The sequence below is a fragment of the Pseudopipra pipra genome, chromosome 8, assembly GCF_036250125.1.
Source record: "Pseudopipra pipra isolate bDixPip1 chromosome 8, bDixPip1.hap1, whole genome shotgun sequence".
Lineage (NCBI taxonomy): Eukaryota > Metazoa > Chordata > Aves > Passeriformes > Pipridae > Pseudopipra > Pseudopipra pipra.
This window is the reverse complement of record NC_087556.1, coordinates 31,493,701-31,515,928: the sequence shown is the minus strand read 5'-3', so window position 1 is coordinate 31,515,928 and position 22,228 is coordinate 31,493,701. Positions and strand designations below refer to the sequence as shown.

The 22,228-nt window shown below is 51.8% G+C and overlaps 1 protein-coding gene and 2 long non-coding RNA genes across 18 annotated transcripts in view; 2 read left to right on the top strand and 1 right to left on the bottom strand.

Moving 5' to 3' along the window:
* Nucleotides 1–10,338, bottom strand: part of EBF3 (EBF transcription factor 3) — a 128,295-nt gene extending 117,957 nt beyond the window's left edge. For 13 of the 15 annotated variants that reach the window (XM_064663514.1, XM_064663508.1, XM_064663507.1 and 10 more), the window contains exons 1-4: nucleotides 2,332–2,782; nucleotides 1,958–2,114; nucleotides 1,497–1,560; nucleotides 710–765 (exon numbers count right to left, since the gene is read on the bottom strand). In XM_064663514.1, the coding sequence (XP_064519584.1) occupies nucleotides 710–765; nucleotides 1,497–1,560; nucleotides 1,958–2,114; nucleotides 2,332–2,465 (411 nt within the window). In that variant the 5' untranslated portion in view covers nucleotides 2,466–2,782. Of the gene's footprint in view, nucleotides 1–709; nucleotides 766–1,496; nucleotides 1,561–1,957; nucleotides 2,115–2,331; nucleotides 2,783–10,232 lie in introns of those variants that run through there. The other 2 variants (XM_064663504.1, XM_064663506.1) reach the window with 2 other exon arrangements.
* On the top strand, nucleotides 2,051–4,072 carry LOC135418291 (uncharacterized). Its single transcript, XR_010432384.1, has 2 exons — nucleotides 2,051–2,142; nucleotides 2,896–4,072. It is a non-coding gene; the product is annotated as an uncharacterized LOC135418291 (long non-coding RNA).
* Nucleotides 9,947–14,532, top strand: LOC135418290 (uncharacterized). Of its 2 annotated transcripts, none has more exons than XR_010432382.1 (6): nucleotides 9,947–10,033; nucleotides 10,323–10,434; nucleotides 10,537–10,677; nucleotides 11,030–11,203; nucleotides 13,345–13,537; nucleotides 14,107–14,532. It is a non-coding gene; the product is annotated as an uncharacterized LOC135418290 (long non-coding RNA). The 2 variants fall into 2 exon arrangements; XR_010432383.1 differs by lacking the exon at nucleotides 9,947–10,033 and adding an exon at nucleotides 12,097–12,411 and having other exon boundaries at nucleotides 10,345–10,434.
* The last annotated feature ends 7,696 nt before the right edge of the window (nucleotides 14,533–22,228 follow it).

The window sequence follows — 22,228 nt, the reverse complement described above, 5'->3', positions numbered from 1 at the left end:
AAATAATTTAATAAGGAACTGCTTGTAATTATGTTATTTACAAGGTATGACAGAGGTTTGAGGAAGAAACAGAAGCTGATCTCAGGGAAATGGACGGGTTTGGGTGACCCCTGGAGCATGGAGTTTGAATTATGGAGATGGGGGGCTGAGAGGTGAATATGGACTAGAGGAGAACAAGATGACTTTTCACCTCAGCACATTTAACTTTTAAATCCAAATAAACGTCTCGCGTTACTGGATCGTCGCATTATAAAAGAAAAAGGACTAATCCCGGCCAGTTTCGGAGTGTTGGCAAGAGGGCTGCCCTCTCCTCACCGAGGAAAAATATCGTCAGAAAAAAAAGTTAGAAATGGGAAAAAGTGCATCGAAAAATAAATCTGGGCAACTCGATGGGATTTTTTCCCCTTTCCTTTCTCCCTCGCTAAATTAATTATATCAAACATCTGTTCCCGTGACGTTGTACTCAATGCCACACACACTATTGAATGATTCCAACGCTGCCTCGAAGAGCAACAACACACCTTTTTCTCTTTCCCAAATATCCTCCGGTAATAGGGATCTCAATAAGCAGGTAGCTGATTTACTCGCTCAGGTAAATTAGAAGTAGGTGCGCTCTACCGGTTTATTCCCCCCCCAGCCCCACCCCCCCCGCAAGGGCAAAATACAAACTTCGTAACTCGCGTGGTAAGAAAAGCGTAAACTTTCTCACCTGTTTGGTCATTGAGTCTATTAGACGAACATACAGGTCCTGCTCTGTCCTAACTCCTGGGGAGGGAAAGCAGAGACAAATTCCGGTCAGGATTTAGGTAGCGAACCACCCCAATTCCACAAGGAAAGGATGAGGTCAGGCAATTAACCGCGGCGGGCAGGGATCGGCCCCGCGCCAGCTCAAAAAGAAAATTCAAAATTAAAAAATAATAATAATTTTAAAAATCCAGATATCAGCTGCTGGCGGACTTATGCTCCCCTTCTGTTCCCGGTGCTTGAGGGGCCGTGCCCGGGCCAGCCCCCCCCATCAGGCCGGGTTGTGCCGGCCCCACGGCCCCGGGGAACACGCGGGACCCCCGCGCTGGGGCTCCCCGGCCCCCCGCGGGTTTCCCGCGCCCGAGGAACCAGCTTCGTCGGGCCGGGGCTCCGCTCTGCCCACTCACCCCATCCCAATGATTACCATTAGTTCCCAAAACTGGAGGGGGGGAAAAAAAAAAGAAGTCCCTTAAAAGTGCCGCTGTGCCCGAGCAGCCATCGATCCCCTTTTTTACTTTCCACTTCAAGCCCAACCGGTTAATCATGTGAAGTACCATTGACTTATCGATCCTTTACGTTTTGTTTTCCTTATATGCCAAGGAAAGAGCCGTGTTTACACGCGTGTAATTTTAATCTCGAAATCTTTATACCCTTTATCCTGCTCCCTCCCCCTCCAAAAAAAGGCCTCGAAAAGGAACATCAGACTTTTCTGCGGCACACGGACGCTCAAAAATGAGAGAAGGAGAACTTACCATTGCTATACAATAACTGAAGTTTATAATGAATCCCATTGTTAGTTTTTTCATTGTTTGGCTCCTGCAAGTAACGATAAATAATTACATTTAGCATGAAAAATATCGCCCTCCTCCTGACGCACATTTTTCTCGTCCCTGAAGCGGCTCAGAATTAACAGTTTGCAGAAATTCAGCCCACGGTCACTTTTTTTTTTGGTGGAGCGCTGATGATGTCATTAGCTCGGTGCAAATATGTCATGTTTTGCCGTTTTCCCGGTGTTTAATATAAGTCGGGGACGCGGCGATAAGTTTCTAACCCCGGGGTCTATTCGGAGCGGCCGTGAGACCGGGGGGACCCGCACGTGGCGTGGGCACCGCTGGAGTGCCGGGGAGGGCTTCGAGGCTGGGAATGAGCTTGGATCAATGAAATCACGCTTAAAAAATTTTTTTAAAAAAATTAAGATAACAGGCAGACTTACTTTCTCTTTCTCCACAAAGTCCACAAAAGCTGTTCTCTCAATCTCCACCGGCTGTCCCTGCCTGTCGTACAGAGCTAAGACGAAGTGGAAAAAATTGGATTTTCTGAGATTGGAAGGCGGCTGTTTCTCGAAATGTGCCCGAGCCAGCCCCACGCCGCTGCGGGAGAAAACAAGACAAGGCGTGGGTGAGAGCGGCGGGAAGGGGCGCGCAGGCTCCGCGGCCGCGGGGAGATGCGGGGGGATGCGGGGAGCGCGGAGCGGGGAGGCTGTAACTGATACGGGGCGGGCGGGGGGGGGAGTTGGGGGGGGGATTTACGGCCGGGATGAGAAATACAGGAGGAGAAAACCGCCGGGAGAAGATTTGGCAGACGTACCTTTGGGCGGCCGTGTTAGCATCCACTACCCCAGCAGTATGCATCCATGAGCGGACCGGGTTCATCCCACTGCCCAGCGGTTCTTCTTTCATGGTCGTCCCACCTCTTGGTATATTTTCCTGAATCCCAAACATTAAAACAAATTTGGGCAAAACCAGCTCCTAACCAAAAGGGGTTAAAATTGAGGGAAATGTCAGATACGGGGTGGGTTGGTTGTTGCTTGATTTTCGCTCGCTCTCTCTCTCTCTCTCTCTCTCCTTGGCGACTGGAATATAAGAGATGACTTTACTCCCTGTGATCAGTAGGAGAAAAGCCCAGTTCAAGTCTTGCTTCCTTCTTCAATCTGTCCTGTATTGGCACGACATAAACAATTTACTGAGTACTTCTGTGCGGCGAGTTGGATGGCGTTCCAGTTTGGTGGTTTAAAAAAAAAAAAAAAAAAAGAAAAAAAAAAAAAAAGAAGGAAAAAGTATAACTGTAGCCGGCGACACTGCGAGGTGGCTTTTTTTTTGGGCGGGGGAGGGGGGAAAAAAGAATAAATATTTTTGTTGTTGTTGTTTGCAGACGCGCTCAACGTGGTGTCATCCTAGTAAAAACCGGCTCGGAAAAAAAAAAAAAGCTTCAGGACACTGCTGAATCGACCACTTTCTGGCAAGGCTCTCCTGCTCCAAAAGACAAATAAACGGGGAAAAAAAAAAAAAAAATCCTGATTACCGCGGAGGTGTTCCCGGGCACACGGGAGAACGGGGCGCGGGCCCGTGGCGTCTCGCGGAATGGACGGAGGCGCGCAGAGCCCGGCCCTCCCTCCCCGAGGAGCGCGCCCCTTCCCCGGGAGTCGGGCCCCCGCCACCGCGGGAGAGGTGGCGTCACTGATGACGTCGTTAAGGGGCGGGCACACCGCCTTATATGGAGCGTGGGGTTCGGTCGCTCGCTGTCGCGATCCTGCCTTGCCCCGACCCCCCCTCCCCGACGGGGGGGGCAGGACCGCGGCGCAGAGAGGTCCCGAGATCTTCTTGCAAGTGGCTTCGAGGAAGCGGGAAGGGGGCAAAACCCTCTCGGCGGGGATGTGACCCGCGTGGAGGGTCGTGGGGAGGTTTGGGGATGGACAAAGGGTGGGATGCTGGATGCGCCCCTCCACGATCGCCTCTCTATAAATGCACGGGCGGACATGCCCAGAAATACCTATATTTGAAGACTTCATGTGCACACACAAATATATCCACAGCTATAGGTCCGCCTTGTCCATCTATCTATCTATCTATATATCTCCATATAAATATATACTTATATATATTTTTATACATTTATATTTATATATATATATATCTCCTGCTCAAGTGATGAGCTTTTTCCGCCCAGTAAGGGCTACGACTTCCTTCTCTTTTTTTTTTTTTAAATTTAATAATTTTTTTATATTTATTTTTGTGAGTTTCCAACGTCCCTGTGTTAATATTTCACCGACTCCGTGAAAATCGGCGTTAATATCTGAATGAATCGGTGAAAATCGAAAGTCCGATTTCTGTTATCAGGATCCCCTTTCTCCAAGGGGTGAGGGAAAAGGGAAAAAAAAAAAAAAAAGATGTGTTAGAAAGCAATCTATTTTGCTGGTGTTGGGGGTTAATGACTATTGCCAAAGATAAGTGAATTATCAAAGCTGTTGCTCTACCCGATCTCAAAATCCATTACATTGCTGGCCGTCTAATTAAATACGTAAGTATAATAAAATCATATTTTATGACTATTTGAGGGTAATGAGATTAGTCTTTAGAAGCGATCGCCACATATTAAAGATGCCACTGTCTATAGAATGTTAATAACCTTAAATCAAAGTGTATGGAAACTATTCATGAGAAATTAAAAGAAAATTCCTGTATTCATAATCAGTCCGGAGCTTTTGAGGTACAGTAGAGCAGATTACAAACCCAAACACTTTTATCGCGCAGCGATACCAAAGTTCCCAAACAATGCGATGCTCGCGGTGGCATTTTGTGGCACGGACACATTTGGGGACCTCGAGCTGGCGCCGGGGGCCGCCGATCCCCCCAGCCCGCAAAATTCTGCCTCCTAAAAATAAGGTAAAAAATGCCCAACACCGCTATAATTGTAAGATATTTCCTCAAATGAACAACGCCGAAGTTGGTGCTTACCCTCCGCTAACGAAAGCTTAAAATCATTTACAGTATCTTTAATTCAGATTACACGCGCCAAGGCGATTTAAATCTGATTACCAAATTAGAAGGTTTTAAAACAAATCCTTTTAAATCTGATACTGTTGACTAAGGAGGGGAGAAAAAAAAAGTTCCATAAGCCCATCACATAAGGTAACGATCCTGCCCCAGAAAGAAAGGGAGTTTTAAACCTTTTTGACAACAAATGCAGCTGCCCCACTATTTTGGACGATATTAAGCGAAAATGAATGCAAATCTGTGTTCAGAAGCCATCTGGCCAGGAATGGGGGAATCAGCTGCTCCTCACAACAGGCTCTGAGCCTGAATCTATTTCAGCTCATTTTCTAGATCATCTGGTCCTGCACCCAAAGCGTGGAAAATACGGTCTTTATCATTCACCAACTTTATCTTTTTGTGTGTGTGTGTGTGTCACTGTGGCTGGAGCTGCCGGCGGCCGGGAGCCCGCCCGGGATGCTGCTGTCCGCACCGCCCCGCGCCGCCCCGCACCGCTACCAGGCCGGCATCCCGCCCCCGACAGGTCCTCCCGTTCTCCCGGCCGAGGAGGGAGGGGAGCAGAGCCTGGGCATCCCCCCCAGCCCCGGGCCCGCTCCCGGGGTGCGGGATCGCGGCCCCGCCGCCGCACCTTGCGCGGGGCAGGCGCGGGGAGCGGGGCCGCGGCCGGCGCCGGGAGGGCAGGGGGTGTGCGCGGCTGCGGGGGGCGGCCCGAGCCCTCCCGGCTCCGCGGCCCTCCTCCTCCTCCTCCTTTTCCACCTCCTCCTCCTCCTCCTCCGGCGCCAAGTCTCCCTTTTGTGTGAATTTACGGGGTGAGGCTTCAGTGATCCCCCCGCAAATTTGCATTTAAATAGCGACATCAAGCGATGCGCGTGCCACACACCAGCGGGCTCCCAGATGTCACGGCGGAGCCGCTCAGATGGCCGCAGCCCAGCTGTCCCCCGGCCCGGCCCCGCTCCGCGCCCCCCGCGCCCCGCACCGCCCGTGCGGGCAGACCCCCGCCGCCGCCTCCGAGCGCGTCCTCCTGCCCCGCACCGCGGCCGGACACCGCATCCCGCGCTGCGCGGGGGTTAAAATTGATACCCTTATCCCACCGCCCTTGTAGTATTGCCTTAAACTTTATTATTTTATTCCCCCCTCCCCCCCGGGACAATCCCCTCGGGACTATTATCTTAATCATTTCACTTTTTTTTCTTTCCTTTTTGTTGTTATTATTTTTTACTTGTTTCTCATTTCACGGTTTAGATCACAGAAGTTTTTGAGCGCGTGAGGTAGTTTCTCTGTTTCCTCGGCCGTGGGCCGGCCCCGAGCTGCCCAGCTCCGCGCTTCCCACCGCACAAACTTTCCCAGCGGGAAGCTGCGGTGGGAGCTGGGAGCGGCGGCTCCGGCCTTGCCCTCGGGGGGCTCGGCCGGGCCCCCGCAGCTCGCCAAAGTCCATATTTCAATTTTATTGTTGGAAGGCGCCTTCATTACTAACGCGCCGGGTTGCATCGGGTGTAATTTATGCCCGGCGTAACCAAAACAAATCTCTGCCAACCCCCGCGCTGCAGGAGGGAGAAATGGCTATTTTCGGGTAAATCTGTGTTTTCGGGTGTTTTCAGGAGCGGCGGCCCCTTGGCCGGTGCTCCAGGGCGCTAATTCCCAGGGAGGCGGTGATGTGCGCGGGGGCGCAGCGCCGCAGGGCCCGGCCCGGCCCTTCTGCGGGCAGTCGCGCATCCTGCGCCCAGGGCAGAGGCCGAACCGGGCCCAGGAGCGGAGCGGAGCCCAGGACCAAGCGCTGCCACCGGTGCTTTGGGGCACACCGACCCTCACCGCCTCCAGCAGAGGCCCCCAGCGCCCCGCAAAGGGCACAGGTTGCGGGAAGGCCGCCCGCGCAGAGGTGCGGGACCCCCGCGCTGCCCGGCCCCGCTCGCCGCCCGCCTTTCGGGATGGATTCGCCCGCTTTGGGCCAGTTTCAGCGCTTGTATTCACATTCCTGAGCATCCCGGGCCCGCTGGAGAGCGGACGTGGCCAGCGGTGCGGTACCACCGCCCGCATCTGCCGCCCGCCCCGCCGGGATGGGGAGGGAGCTGCCCCGCTCCGCGCCCCGCGCAGGCACCGCAGGGCGGGCACCGGCTGCGCGGAGATGCTGCGGGGCTCAGAGGGGCTCAGAAGGTCTGTCCTTCCCCCTGCCCGGGCCAGGTCGCCCTGGGCCTCCTCGGCCGCCCGCGCACCTCCCGCGGCCCTGCGCGGCCCGCGGCCACGCTGCGCGGCGGGGCGGTGGGTCCGGCTCGGGGTCACGGAACTCCCTGTGGGTGCAGGGCTGTTTTACCCAAACTGGCGCTCGGCCCCGCGCTACCCCCGGCGCGTTCCCGCGGCCCCGCGCCCCAATATTGTTACACCAAAATTAGTTCTTAAACAAGGGGGAAAAAAAAAAAAAAAAAAAAAAAGGAAAAAATTAGAAGAAAAAAAAGGCTTAAACTTCCGCCGTGCTCGGATGGAAAACTCCCCGTGGGCGCTGCCCGGCTCCCGAAGGTGCGGCCGCTGCGCGGGCGCTGCCCTCCCGGTCCCCGCGGGATGCGGGGCCGCGGCCCGGGGGTGCTGCGGGGCCGCCGCGTCTCTGCTCCCCCGGGACAGCGGGGAGGGGGTTTGAGTGGGCTCGGAGCTGCTTGGGCGGAGGGGCGGCCGCCCCCGCGGAGCAGCGCGGGTGCGCAGCCGGGGCCGCGGGGAGCTGGCGGCCGGACAGGTCCCGTCGTGCGGCGAGAACAATATAAACTGACTCCAACTGAACAAACAAGGATCGATCAGATAATTTCAGATATTATAATTGGCTTTAATTAAACACACTTCGTTCTAATTAACTCTGAAATTTTAGCATGCTTTGGGACGTTGGTGTCTGATTTGATATTGTCAGTCCAGATGTCCTAATAAAATTCAATCCTCCACTCAAGACTTCAATATTCACTAAGAACAAAATGCAAATTAAATGTAAAACCTAAAGTATCGCCAAAGGTATAATCAAGAAAGGTGTCTCAAAACTTCTCACTTTTTATTACGCAGTAGTTAGAAAATGCAGATTACATCCTAACAAGACCTCGACTGAATAATAGAAACCTTAACTCCTTCGTGGTCAGGGCTCGCTCTGCCCTGCAGGGATCCGGGAGCATCCTCCGCCAGCGCACGGGAAATGCCCGCGGTGCGGGGCTCCCGCACGGACCGGGCGCGGGGAGCCGGTGGGGCCCTACGGAACGGGCTGTTCGCCCCGCCGCACTCGCGGAGCAAAACTTCCCGCTGTCACAAGCACTTTTGTCCCCGAGGAGACCAGCGGTGAAGCCCCGGCCCGGCCGAGTGACCGCATGCCTCTCCCGCACGGCAGAGGTGCAGGAGAGCGCCGGCAGCGGGGCCAGGACCGGGCTGGGGCAGCGCAGCGCTCGCCCACCGGGCAGGACAGGAATGCCCCGAGGGGGGACACACCGGGCCAAGGTCCCCGTCCCCTCGCCCCAGAGCTGCCTCGCAATTTCCCCGCAAGCCACAGCGCTCCTGTAAATAATTAAAGCCTCCCGAGCGGGTCGGCGGCGCGGGGAGCTGCGGGGAGCCCGCGCGGTGCCTCCCCGGCCGGTGGCTCCCGCGGGGGTCCCGGGATGCTGCACCGGGGGACCCCCGAGCTGGGCTCGGCGCCAGCCCACCGCCTCGCTGCGCTCGCCGAGCTCCAAAAGCCAGGCTATTCCCACATTAAACATTTGTATGTTTTCCATGCTAATGGAGTCACTTAAAGCTGTTGCTAATTTAACTTTTTAAAAAGGCCACAGCGTGGTGATTTGCATTTTCTTTAGGATATTGAAATGAAGGGAAAACTGCTGGGCGGTGAGGCTGCCCCGAGCGTAGCTGGGGGCCATGCCGGAATGAAAACCGGGAAAGAAAAGAAGAAAGAAGGAAACCGCCGCCTCTTCCCGACTGTTAATAAGCAATTTGTCCCGCCGCGATTTACATTGCAAAGACAAACGTGTCGGGGCGCCCGGCCCGGCCCGGGGCCCCCCGGGCCGCTCCCCCGCTCCCGCTTCCCCGACAGCATCCCCGCAAAGCGCGCTCCCGCTCCCGCCAGGCGCGCAAGTCCCGCGGCCGCGGGCGGTCAGCGGGTGGCCCGGGAGCTCCCCGCGCCCCTCGGGCTTGAATTTCCAATGAATTTCCGAGCGCCCCGGTTTGGGTAAACAACAAGTGCTGGGATGGCCGTTTCCCTCGGCAGATCCCCTCTCGCCGCCTCCGAGGCTCTGTAGCGTGGGGACCGTGTGCCATCTACAGGACACTGCGCGGGCGGCCGTGCTGCGCGCACCCGGCCCCGCCGCTCCCGTTCCCCCCCGCAGCCTCCGAGATCGACCATTGATTATTTGTTATTTCAACTTTTTTTTTTTTTTTTTTAACCTCATATTAAAACTTTGCGGCGATAAAAGCTGCGGCGCTGCGTGCAATATTTTAATTATTTTTTTTTTTATTAAAAGATGTGAAATGTAAAGATAATGCGATTTGATTTGTTAGTCTAACTCCGCGATTTGAGAGTTGATGTCCCCAAAGACCGGGCGAGCTTTTTCCCTTTATTTATTTTTATTAAAACATCAATCTACTCTGGAGCTGGGTGAACTCAGTTTCACCTAGAGAACATAAAATTCTCCATACCAAGGAAATAAGCACCTTTCATAAATCAACAGTATTCCTGACAGATCGATCAATTTTTGGTTGTTAATCCGAAAGGAGGAGTTTTAATTGCTTTCTGCCTTTTAGCCCGGCCACCTCGGCGCGGCGGCTCTGGCAGTGCCTGGCTCTGCCCTCCTGCGCTCGGGAGGGGGGAAAAAAAGCCCGGAGACCCTTCCGCGCCGCCGAGACCCCGCGCAGGGCCGCGCAGAGCCGCGCAGGGCCGGGCGTACTCCTGCCGGGCTCGCAGCATCCCCGCCGCGCTGCCTGCGCGCAAGCGGCCGGGACGCGCAAACCCGCTGGCGCAGCCGAGTCCCCGCGCGGCGGGACAGACGCGGGCGTGCAGGGGGCGCGCAGGGGCGCGGGACGGCCGCCCCCGCGCACGGCTCGGCCCGTCGCGTCCCAGGTAAGCGGGCGCTCCGCCACCCGCGCCCCCCGCCCGCGCCCCGTCCCGCACCCCCCGCTCCGCGCCCCGGCGGCCGCGGGCGCTTACCTTGCGCGGGTGTTCGGGGGGCGCGCGGAGGGCAGCGCTCGCGGAGGAGGGGGACGCGCGGAGTGTGCGGGAGCTCCCCGCGCTTTAATACACTTCTGGCCCAGCGCAGCGCGGCCGCGGCGCGGGGGGGCCCGGCGGTGCGCGGGGCGCAGCAGTGCGCAAGCGCCCCCCGCGCTCCGCGCTGCGCGGGCGGGGGCGGGCGGGGGGCGCGGGGCGCCCGCGGGGGCGGAATCGGCGGCGCGGCCCCGGGGGGAGCGCGGGGGGCGAGCCCGCACCTCGGCCCGGCCGGCCCGGGCCGCCCCGCACCGCGTCCCCCTCCCCGCATTCCCCGCGGCTGCCCCGCGTCCCGTCCTGTGACTCCGTGGTACAGCATTCCCCCTCTCCCCGCATCCCCCGGGGCTGCCCCGCGCCCCGTCCCATCCGTCCCGGGACGCCGCGGTACCGCATCCCCCCTCTCCCCGCATCCCCCCGGCCCCGCGTCCACGCAGCAAAACGCTCCAGAAACGCAACAGTTTGTCCCGCGGGGGCTGCGACCCCCGGGAATGTCCCGCGTGGGAACTCACCGCTCTTGGCTCCACATCCCACGGGGGAGAGGAACTGCCGGCGAGGCGCTGGTCACATCTTTTCCAACTCTTTTAATTCCCCCTCTCCAGCCGGAGCCGGTGCTCGCCGCCCGCCTCCTCAGCCATACTGGTGCGGTACTGGCGCGATACTGGCGGCACTGGGCTCGCAGAACTTCTCAGCTGCGTTGCACTTCGATTTGAGGCGCGTGTGGCCGCACCGGGGATGCGGCGCGCAAAGAACGCGACTGGCTGGGAGAGAGTTTATTTTGTTTATTTCTGCTCTTCCTTCCCCTCCCTCTCCCAGTTTAGCCCAGGAACTCCTGCAGCATTGGTTAATCCTCGAGGAGGGAGAACTGCTGAGATCTTTAGCGAGCTCTCCCCTACCACGGATACTTCCTATAGCTCCAGCGTCTCTGTGAGGGATGTACAGCTACGAGATGTGAAGGTATTTAGAAAAAAAAGTAGTGATTTCCAAGTCAGGCAGATTCCTGCTGGGAAGTGAAGCTGGGGTTTAGGAACGGAGCTACATTTATAAAAAATAAACCTCTTGGTGTTCGCCTTGGTTATAAATTCAGGGAACATTCACCTCCAGGTTTGTTCTGACAGCAGCTACTCGCTGGTTTGTTTTAATTTGTACAGAGTGAAGGTTTTTAGCAGTTGGAAGAGAAGGGAGGCTGCAGGTGGTGAGGCAGGAGCTTGGATGGGGTGGTTTGGAGGATGTCCAGACCTGTGTCTGGGGTGGGTACAGGGACAGTGACCATGGCCAACGCTACCCCTCACCCTGGTGACCATCGCAGATCTTTCAGATTCTTCTGACCAGGGGAACCTCGTGGGGTTGCTTCTGCTGTGTTCACCCACGGACAAGCTCAGCTGCTGCTTAAGTTCTCCGGATGCACTGGAGGTGTTGAAAGTTGGGGTCAGCTCTAGCAATGCCAACCCAACCCTGGTGTCCTGATGTGTCCCCACCACAGGTACAGTCACAGAAGGTGCTTTGGCACAGTGTTCTGGGGAGGGTTTTTCATGCCTGGCCTGGGATTTGGAGGGTGGACCTGAGGTCTGGGGATCCAGCACGAATCACCTGACAGGGTCTTAGGAGGTCCCACAGGGTAACTGAGGGATCTGGACTTTAATTGTTTTACAACATCCTGATTGCACAGGTTCAGTTCATGGGATTCATTCAAGGGAAGTTTACAAATCTGATGCCTAGAAAACTGGAAAATACGCAAATTTTAGAAAGTATTCCTGACTGGAAAGGACAAAATGTCTCTGTGGGCTTTGTGAAGTCAGAATGGATGAAATCAGGAGGCAGAGACAGGGAGAGCTGCTTGCTCCAGGCCTGATCCCAGAGGATTCCGCCCAATCCAACATCTCCCCACAAACCAAGGAACATTCTGTTGGAAAATAACATGGAATTTGCTTCCATTCACAGTAAATACTTTTTGCATGGAGGCTGAGCTAGTGTCTTATTCAGATAAAAAGGTGTTCACGAAATATTTATTGAGCAGATTCCTCAACAGCCGTGTGATATTCCCAAGGCAGGCTCTCCGTGCAGGTGATGCTCTCCCCAAAATCTTTCCCTTCACACTCCCAGACCACCCCTGCTTTTGTTACAATCCCACAGAAGAGCTGTAAGGCTTGGAAATTAATTGTGCCACTCTCCTCCTGTCTCGAGGAGCATCACCAATGCACTTTTTAAACATTTAAAAAGATCATCTATTTTTCACATGCTGATTGTGCTCCTCGGAAAAGAAAGGTTGGTTATGCTCCAGCCTTTTAAATCAACAGTGCTGAGGGTTAAATACTTTAGTGGGAAGTGTCAGGGATGTAAGAGGACATTGACTGAAGCGCTGGCCCCTTCCTTAAGGATCTGTCTTTCTGCTCCGCCCGGAATCCCCCGGCTCAGAGCCCTCCTGGCAGCGGGGTCGTGGGGTGGGAGGTCACTCGTCGCGTGGACACGAGTTCAAGATAGAATGTGGCAGCAGGACCCACCAGGGACCACACCAGCCAAAATCACAGCGACTCCTCCTCCAGCAGCCCGAGCGGGCTGTCAGGCGCGCAGGAATGCAGCCGCTTCTCCCTCCCTATCAGGGATTCCAAGAGAAAGCAGCAGCGACAGGGAATGTTTGCCTCCAGGCCTGTTTGCCAGTGCAAAAGTGTTGCGACCTGCTGATGGAGACAGGTGAGGGAAACGTGAGCGCTCGGAAAAAATAAACAGCAGCGAGAAGAATATCGAATTGAAATAGTGCTATCAGAGAACTCCACCAGCAGACTCTGCTGGAAATTATCTGAGACACCACGGTACAAAACCTCTTCCTTTTCACAAGGAAAATGATCTAATCAAGATGTATGTGCATGACAATACGCTTGCAGGGAGAGGAAGTTGGAGTTATCTGCTTCAATTACTGCACTTAACAGTGTCCCTGTCCTGAAGGAGGAGGTGAATAATAAATATAAACCATTTTTTTCCGAGTCTGTAACTGAGTTGAGTAACTCAGCTCACATTGAGTAGCACAGGAAGCAAGAGAAAGAGAAGTTACAAGGTGAATATTCACAAGATATTGTGAATATTTCTGGGGAATGAAATATGAAATGAAATATTAAATATTACATGAAATGCTGACTTGCAGACAGTGCTACCTTGATATTCTGCAGGATACCAGGATGTGCCCATGAGGGAGAACTGTTTGTGAGCTCCTGGTATGAGAAAGGAAATTGGAGAAGGGTTTTAGGACCCCTTAGTTGGCAAGTTTATATCATAGAATCAATCACGGAATGGTTTGGGTTGGAAGGGACCTTAAAAATCATCTGGTTCCACCTCTCTGCCATAGGCAGGGACACTGTCCACTAGATCCTACCTGTGTCCATCAATATGGGACTGGCTAAAGAAATCATCTCTTCCCCTTGCTCCTATTCCTGCTCCATGCTCTGCATCCCAGCAGAGGATCTTGTCGGGGCTGGGACATCCCCAGGCTCAGACACCCCATCCCTTCCCTTGCTGGGAAGCAAGGGTCAAATCACAGCAGATCCTGGATCACATTCTGCAGCCAGAACCCAAATCAGAAAGGCACCCAGGTGTATCCCACTATTCCAATGAGTATTTCCTTCCATTCAGGTTATGTATCGTTACAGCATAAATTATGGAAAGGGCTGGAATTCCTGTTTGAGCAGCTTCATGAAAAACTGAACTTTGACTGAACACAAACAGCAAATAAAGTGGGAAACGAGATAAAAAATGATGCAGGCCTTAGTTTCTTTGAAGGTGAAATGACTGATCCCAGGTGTCAGCACCTCAGAGACCTGCTCAGGTATGTTTTGAACCCACTAAATAATGGATTTGAGTGTGTTTTCTTTTGTCTGCTTTGTTTTGGGTGGAATTATATCCACAATCTGCTTCTCTGCTGCATTACTAGCAAGGAAAAGTTGTGTTTTGCTGACAGAATTCAGTTCACAATCAGATGCTCAGTTTTTACAAGGCTCAGAGGTTTAACTGCTTGACTAATAAGAATTTTGTGTGATAGAGGTAAGAGCTTATTTATTATTTATTGCTTTTATTTTAGGGTAACAGCAGTGAAATTTAGATATTAAATAAGATGCGTGTTTTTGAAAAGAAATCCTTATGCCTGTATGTCAGCACAGAACTGAAGCTGGACAGGCTGACATGACAAATCTGAGAAAACAAGAATTGTGGGGATAATTCCGTTAATTCATTAGTGCATCCTGAATATTAGCAGTGTCAGAAGGTGTTTTCTTCCTGCAATGCTCCATTCTGGTGACCTGCTAAAAAAGTAACACTAAAAATGCACTCCACTAATTTATTTATTTTTGGATTTTTGAAGTGATGTATTTTTCTCCTAATTTTGCTCTTGTTTCACAGCCTTTTATAGGACTCTTGGACAGTTTATAGACACCAGCTGACACCTGTAAAGTTCACCTGAAGCTGTTCAGAAGTTTAAAACACCTCACTGCAATTTATCTGGAACTATTAATGCACAAAAAAGCAAAAATTGATTAGAGTGGCTGAGGAACTCTTTTGTCCTGTCTTTAAAAAGTGGATGTAAACCTGTCAGCTTTTACAGCTGTCCTCACACTGCTTCAACTAAACATATATTTGGAGAGGAGATCTGGCATTTCTCTCCCAGCCCAGAGTCCTGCTGCTCCTGGTGCCAGGTCCAGAGCAGGGATAGGGTGTGAGGCAGCTTCTGCAGCATCAGCAGCATCAGCTTCATTAACATCATCAACATCAGCGGCATCAGCAGGATCAACATCTTCATTCCTTCCCAAGAAAAGTACTGATACCTCACCTGTGGCTATGTGCTGGTTTTTAATTTTATTTAACTTAATAAATTCAAATCAACAACAACAAAAAAAGAAACAGGAGGGAGAAAAAAAAAACCTGATTATATCACTTTGAGAGCTTTGCCAGTGCCAGGCTGCCCCATAAGGGCTTGGTCTATCCCAGGTTCAGGTGACCCAGGCAATGGGATTTTGATGGCTTCCCAAGACATGCTCCCAGTGTAATATCCCTGAAGTTATTTGGGGTTTTTCAGCATCTTAAAACTTTCTTTGACGAGATCAGATACTAAAAGGGACAAAAAACATGACTTGCAATTTGTTCTTTATCCATCCTGTGGTACCCTGGAAAAACGGAGGCTCAGGAAGGACCTTGTCCATTCTCTGCAACTCCCTGACAGGAGGAGGGAGCCAGCTGGGGGTCGGGCTCTGCTCCCAGGGAACAAGGGACAGGATGAGAAGAAACGGCCTCAAGCTGTGTCAGAGATGGTTCAGGTTGGACATCAGGAGGAATTTCTTCCTGGAAAAGGTGTTCAGGCATTGGAAGGGGCAGCCTAAGGAGGTGGTGGAGTCCCCATCCCTGGAGGTGTCCAAGGAAGGACTGGACATGGCCTTCAGTGCCCTGGGTTGGGTGACAAGGTGGGGATTGGGCACAGGGTAGACTCCATGGGCTGGGAGGGCTTTTCCAATCTCAGTGAACCTGTGACTCTGTGATCTCTCCTTTAAAGCTGATATTTCCAAACTAACCTAAATATTCAGGAAGGCCAATAATTATGTATTTGTTTCCCCTGGAAGCTGAGAGGCTCTCGGAATCCCATGGCTGCAGCACCTGCAACTGTAACAGCCTGGAATCTCAGGCTGATCCTGCTCCTCACAATTATGTCAAGTTTGATCATCTGCAAAAAGCTGCCTCCTCTCTGGGTATTTATCATCTCTCAGACAGGAGCAGACAGTGATCTTTTACTCCCTCATGCAACATTTCCACAAGCATTATATATTTCAGAGACATTTTCATGTATGTATATGCTAGGAATTGTATGCAATATTCCAGAATGGTTCCACCAGTAGCGTTCAGGGAAACATTATGGCATTAACCACCTCTCACCTCACCCATTACCGTGTTTCTTTTCCTAACATGCAGCAGTAGAAGAAGCATCTGATTTCCTGTTTAAGTGCCATATAATCACTTGTTACACATAACAGCACACTTCCTTTTAATGCTTAAATCCTGGGAGTTGTGATTTCCTTCACTGAGCCTCTGTCAAACACTGAGCCCACCAGACCCCATCCCTGGAATAAAACAGGCTGAGGGCTTCACCAAGTCCTCTTTGGATATGGACACGACATTTAATATTGATGTAAAAAAGGTGAGTTATGGAGAATGCACAACAACTCTCGGTAAGTTTTTTTCCAGCAATTAATTATTCCTACTGGTGCAATTTTCTTTTTTTCTAGACAAATATACCAAATCTTCACGGTTTGGTTCTGGACCTTGTGCTCCATCTGCCCCAGGCAATGGGATTTGGTGCTCAGTGAATTCATTGCAGTGTTTGAATCTGAGCACAAACCAGACAAGCTGCTGAATACCCGAGCTTGGACAGATGAGATCCTAACTTATAAGGAACAATATTTCACTCAAAAATTTAAATGACTATATTTATTCATTTAAGAGGACTCTGCATGTACCCTTTTAGTGCCCCAAGCACAAGGCTTGGACTCAGGACCCCCAGGCTCCCATTTCCCCTGTCCCAGGAGCCTCCAGCCCAGCCAGGATCCACTGAGCACATCCCTGCCCTAGGGACATGAGGTGCTGATGCTCAAGGAGGCTCAGGGAGAACCTTGTCACCTTCTACAACTCCCTGACAGGAGGGTGGATCCAGGTAGGGGTCAGAGTCTGCTCCCAGGGAACAAGGGACAGGACAAGAGGGAATGGCCTCAAGCTGTGCCAGGGGAGCTTTAGGTTGGACACTGGGAAAATTTCTCCATGAAAGGTTTGTCCAGCCCTGGCACAGCTGCCCAGGGCAGGGGTGGAGTCCCCATCCCTGGAGGGATTTAAAAGCTGTGTAGATGTGACACTTGGGAACATGGGTTAGTCATGCTCTTGGCAGTGCTGGGGGCTTTTCCAACCTGAACAATTCTGTGATTCTTTGATTCTGTGATTTTATGTGTGCAGCACCCACAGGGCTCCCTCAAAATGCACACACTCGGGTGTGGAGAGGCAGATTGGGTAAGAAATTACTGGGTTTGGTTTCCTTCAGCTCCTGGGGAGGGCAGGCTGGGGCTGCAGGGGCTGTGCCAGGTGCTGCTCACTGCTTCATCAGGAAGATAATGGAAGCTCAGGTGGGTGCAATAATTACAGCCAGGATTTATTTGGTGACTCTTACATGCCTGGGGCTCTTTAGGATTGCTCCAGGTGGTGGGTTTTCACCTTGTACACAAGAAAACTTGTGCAGGTGGAGGCTTCTCCACGTGAATGATCCAGACCTGGCAGCAAGAAGAATTTATCTGCCCTGGTGGGATGAGTGGAGGTCTGCTGGGTTCCTCAAGGGAAGTAAACTAGGAAACATTGGACCATCAGCCTTGGATGTTTTAAAAGCACAATAACCTCTAAGTGTTGTGATGGTTTGTGTGCAGGAACTCTGAATTTTGGATTTATTGGTGGGGCAGTAAGTTGGCAGGATAGCTTTAACATGACAACCTTGTGGTGACATCCCCTCCCTGAAGCTGGTGGGAGCTCAACAATTCCCTTGGAGGGGAAACCTGAACCTCTGGGTCCTCAGACTCATTTTTGGGAGGAGTGGGAAGAGTACCCCTAGGTTTATGTAGCATGTGAAGTGGGCAGCTTGATGTGAGTGTCTGAGAGTAGCAGAGCATGAAAAGTCTCTTGTCCAGCATTAATTTTGGATAGCGAGACCATGTGTAAGCTTACATTGATGACTCTGAGGAAAACAGCCCATGTGTGTACAATAATATTTTAGTTAACTTGCTCTGAGTTACTGCTTTGAGGCTGCTGTGAAGCTGGGAGGGGTTACTGGAAAGCCTAGAGGGATTTTGGGGTGGCTAGCTCTGTCTGTCACAGACAGGAGCAAAAACCTCTCTGTGCCATTGCTCTTACCCACAGCAAACACTTAAACACTCCCCAAATCCAGAGGTTAAACATGGATTAATACACACAGGAAAGGCAAGTGGAGCAGGGAAATCAGAAAGCAAATTGTTGCTACTTTTTTCCTCTTCAGTGCCAAAAAAAAAAAGGGCTGGAGGGGGAGTTTCTTACTGAGGCTGGTTTGCAGGATCACATGCCTGCAGCAGTGCTGTGGAGAGAACATCTCATGGCTCTGGATGGTTCTGTTCTAGTCTGTGTCCACAAATACAGATTGGTATCTGCTCGCTACAGCTGGAATCCCACAGGGATGTAAATGTAGGGCTATAATTTCATGGTGATGAAGCCAAAGTCAAGAAATATCTTTTCTGGGCATTGTAAGAAAACCAAAGTGCCCATTGTGGGTCTCTTCTGGCAGAGCTCAGGAGGGCAGATACCCCAGGCCACTCTGACACCACAGCCTCCACTGCCAGCCCTGGCTGAGCTCTCCCAGCAAAGCCTCCTGCAGATCCCTTGGAAATTTCTGACTCAGAAATTAGCAATAGTGAAGTAAAATAAATCACCACAGTGAGATGAAATTACCTGATACAGAAATCAACTGTATTGACTTGAAAGTAGCATTATAAATACCATTAAATTCAAAATAAGATTTTCATAATTGGGGAAATATAAAACTGTGGAAATATAAAAGTAGGATGAGCAAAGCTGCCTACGGAAGGAAGTCATGCCCTGAAACACTCAGGAAAAGTTCTAGAGAGAAATACTGGAGTCCATGTGTGTCCTTAGGCTGCTGCTGATGTGGGATGGGTCCCTCCCTGTCTTATCCCTTGCACACAGGAGCATCACCTGGTGCTGCTCAGCACTGGGTTTGCTCAGCTGAGACTGAGTAGCTCTGATTACTCCTCGTGTAAGCTGGTATTTAAAACTCCTGTGATGATTAAAAATAGTATTGTGAACATTAAGGTGGGATCCACACTGTGAAAAAGGTGTGTGACTGGTGAAGGGAAAGTTCAGGATTTACCTTATTGAAAAAAAATAATGGAAGTGGGGAAAAGGATATTTATTTTCTCAGAGGTTGGAACCAGGCACTAGCACAGGCTTGTGTTTTTGGTATGTCTTTGCTCTCTAAAAAACGTGTTGATCGCAATAGCCCTAAATTGGCTGATGCCTGAAATGAGCTGGACATTACTGTGGAGAAATTATCTGCACTTTTAGAAGCTCTACTTGATTTGAATTTGAAAATAAGCTTAAACTTGAATGGATCTGCCTGATCCGGGTTGTTTGGTGTGCTAATTGTAATCCTCCAGCCATAAGTCTTTAAAATATCTCTGCAGATGTACTAATAGATCCTGTTAGGGTAGTTAAAGTATGAAAACATTAGTCTTTAAAATATCATTCTGTCTCTTGCTGGAGTGAATTGAACTCGGGTGATGTTATCAGGCTTTGCAGCCCTGCCATCTACTGGCTGATTTTTTGTAAGGTGATTTGTGGGGTCTCAACTCAAAAAGTCCTCAGAGGGAGGTTTTAAACTTTTTAAACACCTAGAGGGGAGATTTGGACTAGATTTTAGGAGGAAATTAATCCCTATGAGAGTGGTGAGGCCCTGGCACAGGTTGCCCAGAGAAGCTGTGGCTGCCCCATCCCTGGAAGTGTTCAAGGCCAGGTTAGATGGCACTTGGAGCAACCTGGGCTAGTGGAAGATGTCCCTGCCCATGGCAGGGGGTGGGACAGGATGATCTTGAAGGTTCTTTTCAACCCAAACCAGTCTGTGATTGTTTAACTAGGCTGTGGGTGCCATGCCCAGCCCAGCTGACCAGGACAAGCTGAGCTCCCTCCCCGCTCTCCCCCCTCTCCCTCCTCCCCACTGGTGCAGGAACAGTTGTTCTCCTGGACTATTTTTAAGCCTGTGTGGACAGTGGGCTTAGTGAGCGCTCCCTCAGATCTCCTGTGTGCCCATCCCTGCCCTGGACAAAATGCCGCAGTGACAACACCACCCACGCACAGCTCTAAAGGTTATGTCTGCAGCTTGTCATCAGAGCTGCTCAGCATGCACTGGGGCTGGTATTCCCCCTTTTTCTGTCTTTGATTACTGTTTTTCCAGTGATTGGGAAGGTCAGTTGTCCCTGTGCTGTTTTACAGGTGCAGGGTTTGCTGAACTCGGTGGATGTTTTGTAAGAACAAAGATCTCCCCAGGATGTGATTTATAGGAAAAGAGGTTTAAGGCAGAGGAAGCCATCCTGGGCTCTGCAGTGAGCATCTGCACACTGTCCAGGTGTCCAGGTGCACTGTCCCCTCCTCAAGCTTTTCCTTGAATGTACTGTCTGCTTTTAACAGATTCCTGCCTGGTCCCTGGTGGGATATCACGGTGCTTCAAAGAAGATGGAGCCCAGCACACCGAAGTCCTTGCTGAAGGAGGAAGCAATAATTCTTTATTTAAAAGAGATTACAGCTTGCTGCTGTAAATTACTGTATCTCTTGATTTGATCATGTGGGTAACGGCTCTGTGAGGGCTTAATATCAACTGGAGTCTTCTGCTGCACTGTGGAATCTGCTTGGGGTGGCAGCTGGGCCTGGGGCTGAGCAGGACCTTGGGGGGGGTGGTGCAGGGCTGTTAAATTCAAACTCAGCTTTGCAGATAGGAAGCTCAGTCTCTGCATGGCAGCAAGGGAGAGTCTGAACCTGCAGCTGTCCCTTGGCTGTGGAGCCTCAGAATCACAGAATTATTGAGGTTGGAAAAGCCCTCTCAGCCTGTCAAGTCCACCCTGTGCCCGCTCCCCACCTTGTCACCCAGTCATTCCTTGGACACCTCCAGGGATGAGGACTCTACCACCTCCTTGGGCAGCCCCTTCCAATGCCTGAACACCCTTTCCAGGAAGAAATTCCTCCTTGTGTCCAACTTGAACCTCTCCTGGCACAGCTTGAGGCCATTTCCTCTCATCCTGTCCCTTGTTCCCTGGAAGCAGAGCCCAAACCCACCCCCTGGCTCCCTCCTCCTGTCAGGGAGTTGCAGAGAGTGAGAAGGTCCCCCCTGAGCCTCCTTTCTCCAGGCTGAGCCCCCCCAGCTCCCTCAGCCACTCCAGCCCCTTCCCCAGCTCCATTCCCTTCCCTGGACACACTCCAGCCCCTCAGCATCTTGCAGTGAGGGGACAGAACTGTATAGAGAACTCAAGGTGTGGCCTCAGCAGCACCAAATACAAAGGGACAATTGCTGTCCTGGCCCTGCTGCCACATGAATTTTGATACAAAAATAGCCTCTCCTTGGACTCCGCTTCCTTTCACTCCGTTCTTTCTGAAGCTGCGTATTGCTGTGTACTTTATTTTCCTTCTCTTAACTCATAAATTAGCTGTTACAAGTGAAAGGTCTGTCTTCCAGCTGTAGGTGTTTGTTAAACTGGGCACTGAGATGTCTGTGATCCCTGTGCCTTTTTTCCCTAGAGATTAGCTGGTGGGAAAATTCCTGTGGGATCAATGATAGAGAATGCTTAAAAATGGGCAACACTTCTCCCTGTTCCCTGTAATCTTGGCACCAGTGGGTTCCCCATGGGAAAGCCTTCCCCAGGAGCTGTTGGCTCCGGCAGTCCTGGAGCTCTCCCCGTTCCCCAGCTCTTACTGGAACAACTCTTTGCAACTGAGTGAAACACTGGTCCCACCAAAATCAATGTTATTGACTTCACAGCAACTGATGTATTAGCCCTGCTGAGTAACAGCTCTCAGCTCTCACCCTGAGAGATGCAATGGGAAAAGCTTTTAGTGGCTCCCACAGCCTGAGCTCCTGCCTGAGCCCAATTCTTTCTCTGCTGTGCCAGATACATCCCAAAAACGAGTCAGCTGTTGCTGAGGATGTGTGAGGCAGAGCAGATCCAAACTGCTTAAAAGATCAAGCCCTTGTTTGTTAAGGCTTAAAAATATCATCTCGCCAAGCACAGGCTGTAATTTCCTGGGCCTTATGGATGAGGATGCTCAGCCTTGGGAAACGGATGGTGTCACTGGAGCTTGGCCTCAAGTTTGACATGGAGCATCGCCTGCAAACTGCTCTCAGTCACAACAGCACCAACCCAAGGGCTTCCTCCCCCCTGCAAGGGCTTCCTGCCATCAGTGTGAGCAGGGCCTGCCCTGGTGCTGGGTCAGGGCTGGGAAGGGACTGTCCAAAGGGCTCTCCAGTTGCTGTCCTGGCTCTCTTGTGTGTCTCTGCTGGGGGTAGTCTTTGGTGGCAGAAATTATGTGACCTGGAAAAGGTTCATCTACCCAAATCTGCCCATTCTGTGCTCTTTCATAACAAGTTTTGGCTGCCAGGGCAGTGAAGGGCCCTGTCGGTGCTTAGTCTGAGATGCTTTCAGAGTCAACCAAAATAACCCACCTCAAAATCACGATTGTCAGTTCAAAAAGTTTAGTAGCTTTTGACTTCAACACTTAATTTCATTTTATTTATTTTTTTTTTTTTTTGGCTTCAGACAAATTTTCCTGCACAGTTTGTTGTGAGAACTCGGTGATAGGAGTGGTGGGAGCTGAGGGGGCACAGACGGGGGCATGGCACAACATCTCCTCTGGTGGGGCACCTCTGGATGTGCTTGGTGGCTTGTGGTCATCTGGTGATTGCACCCTTATT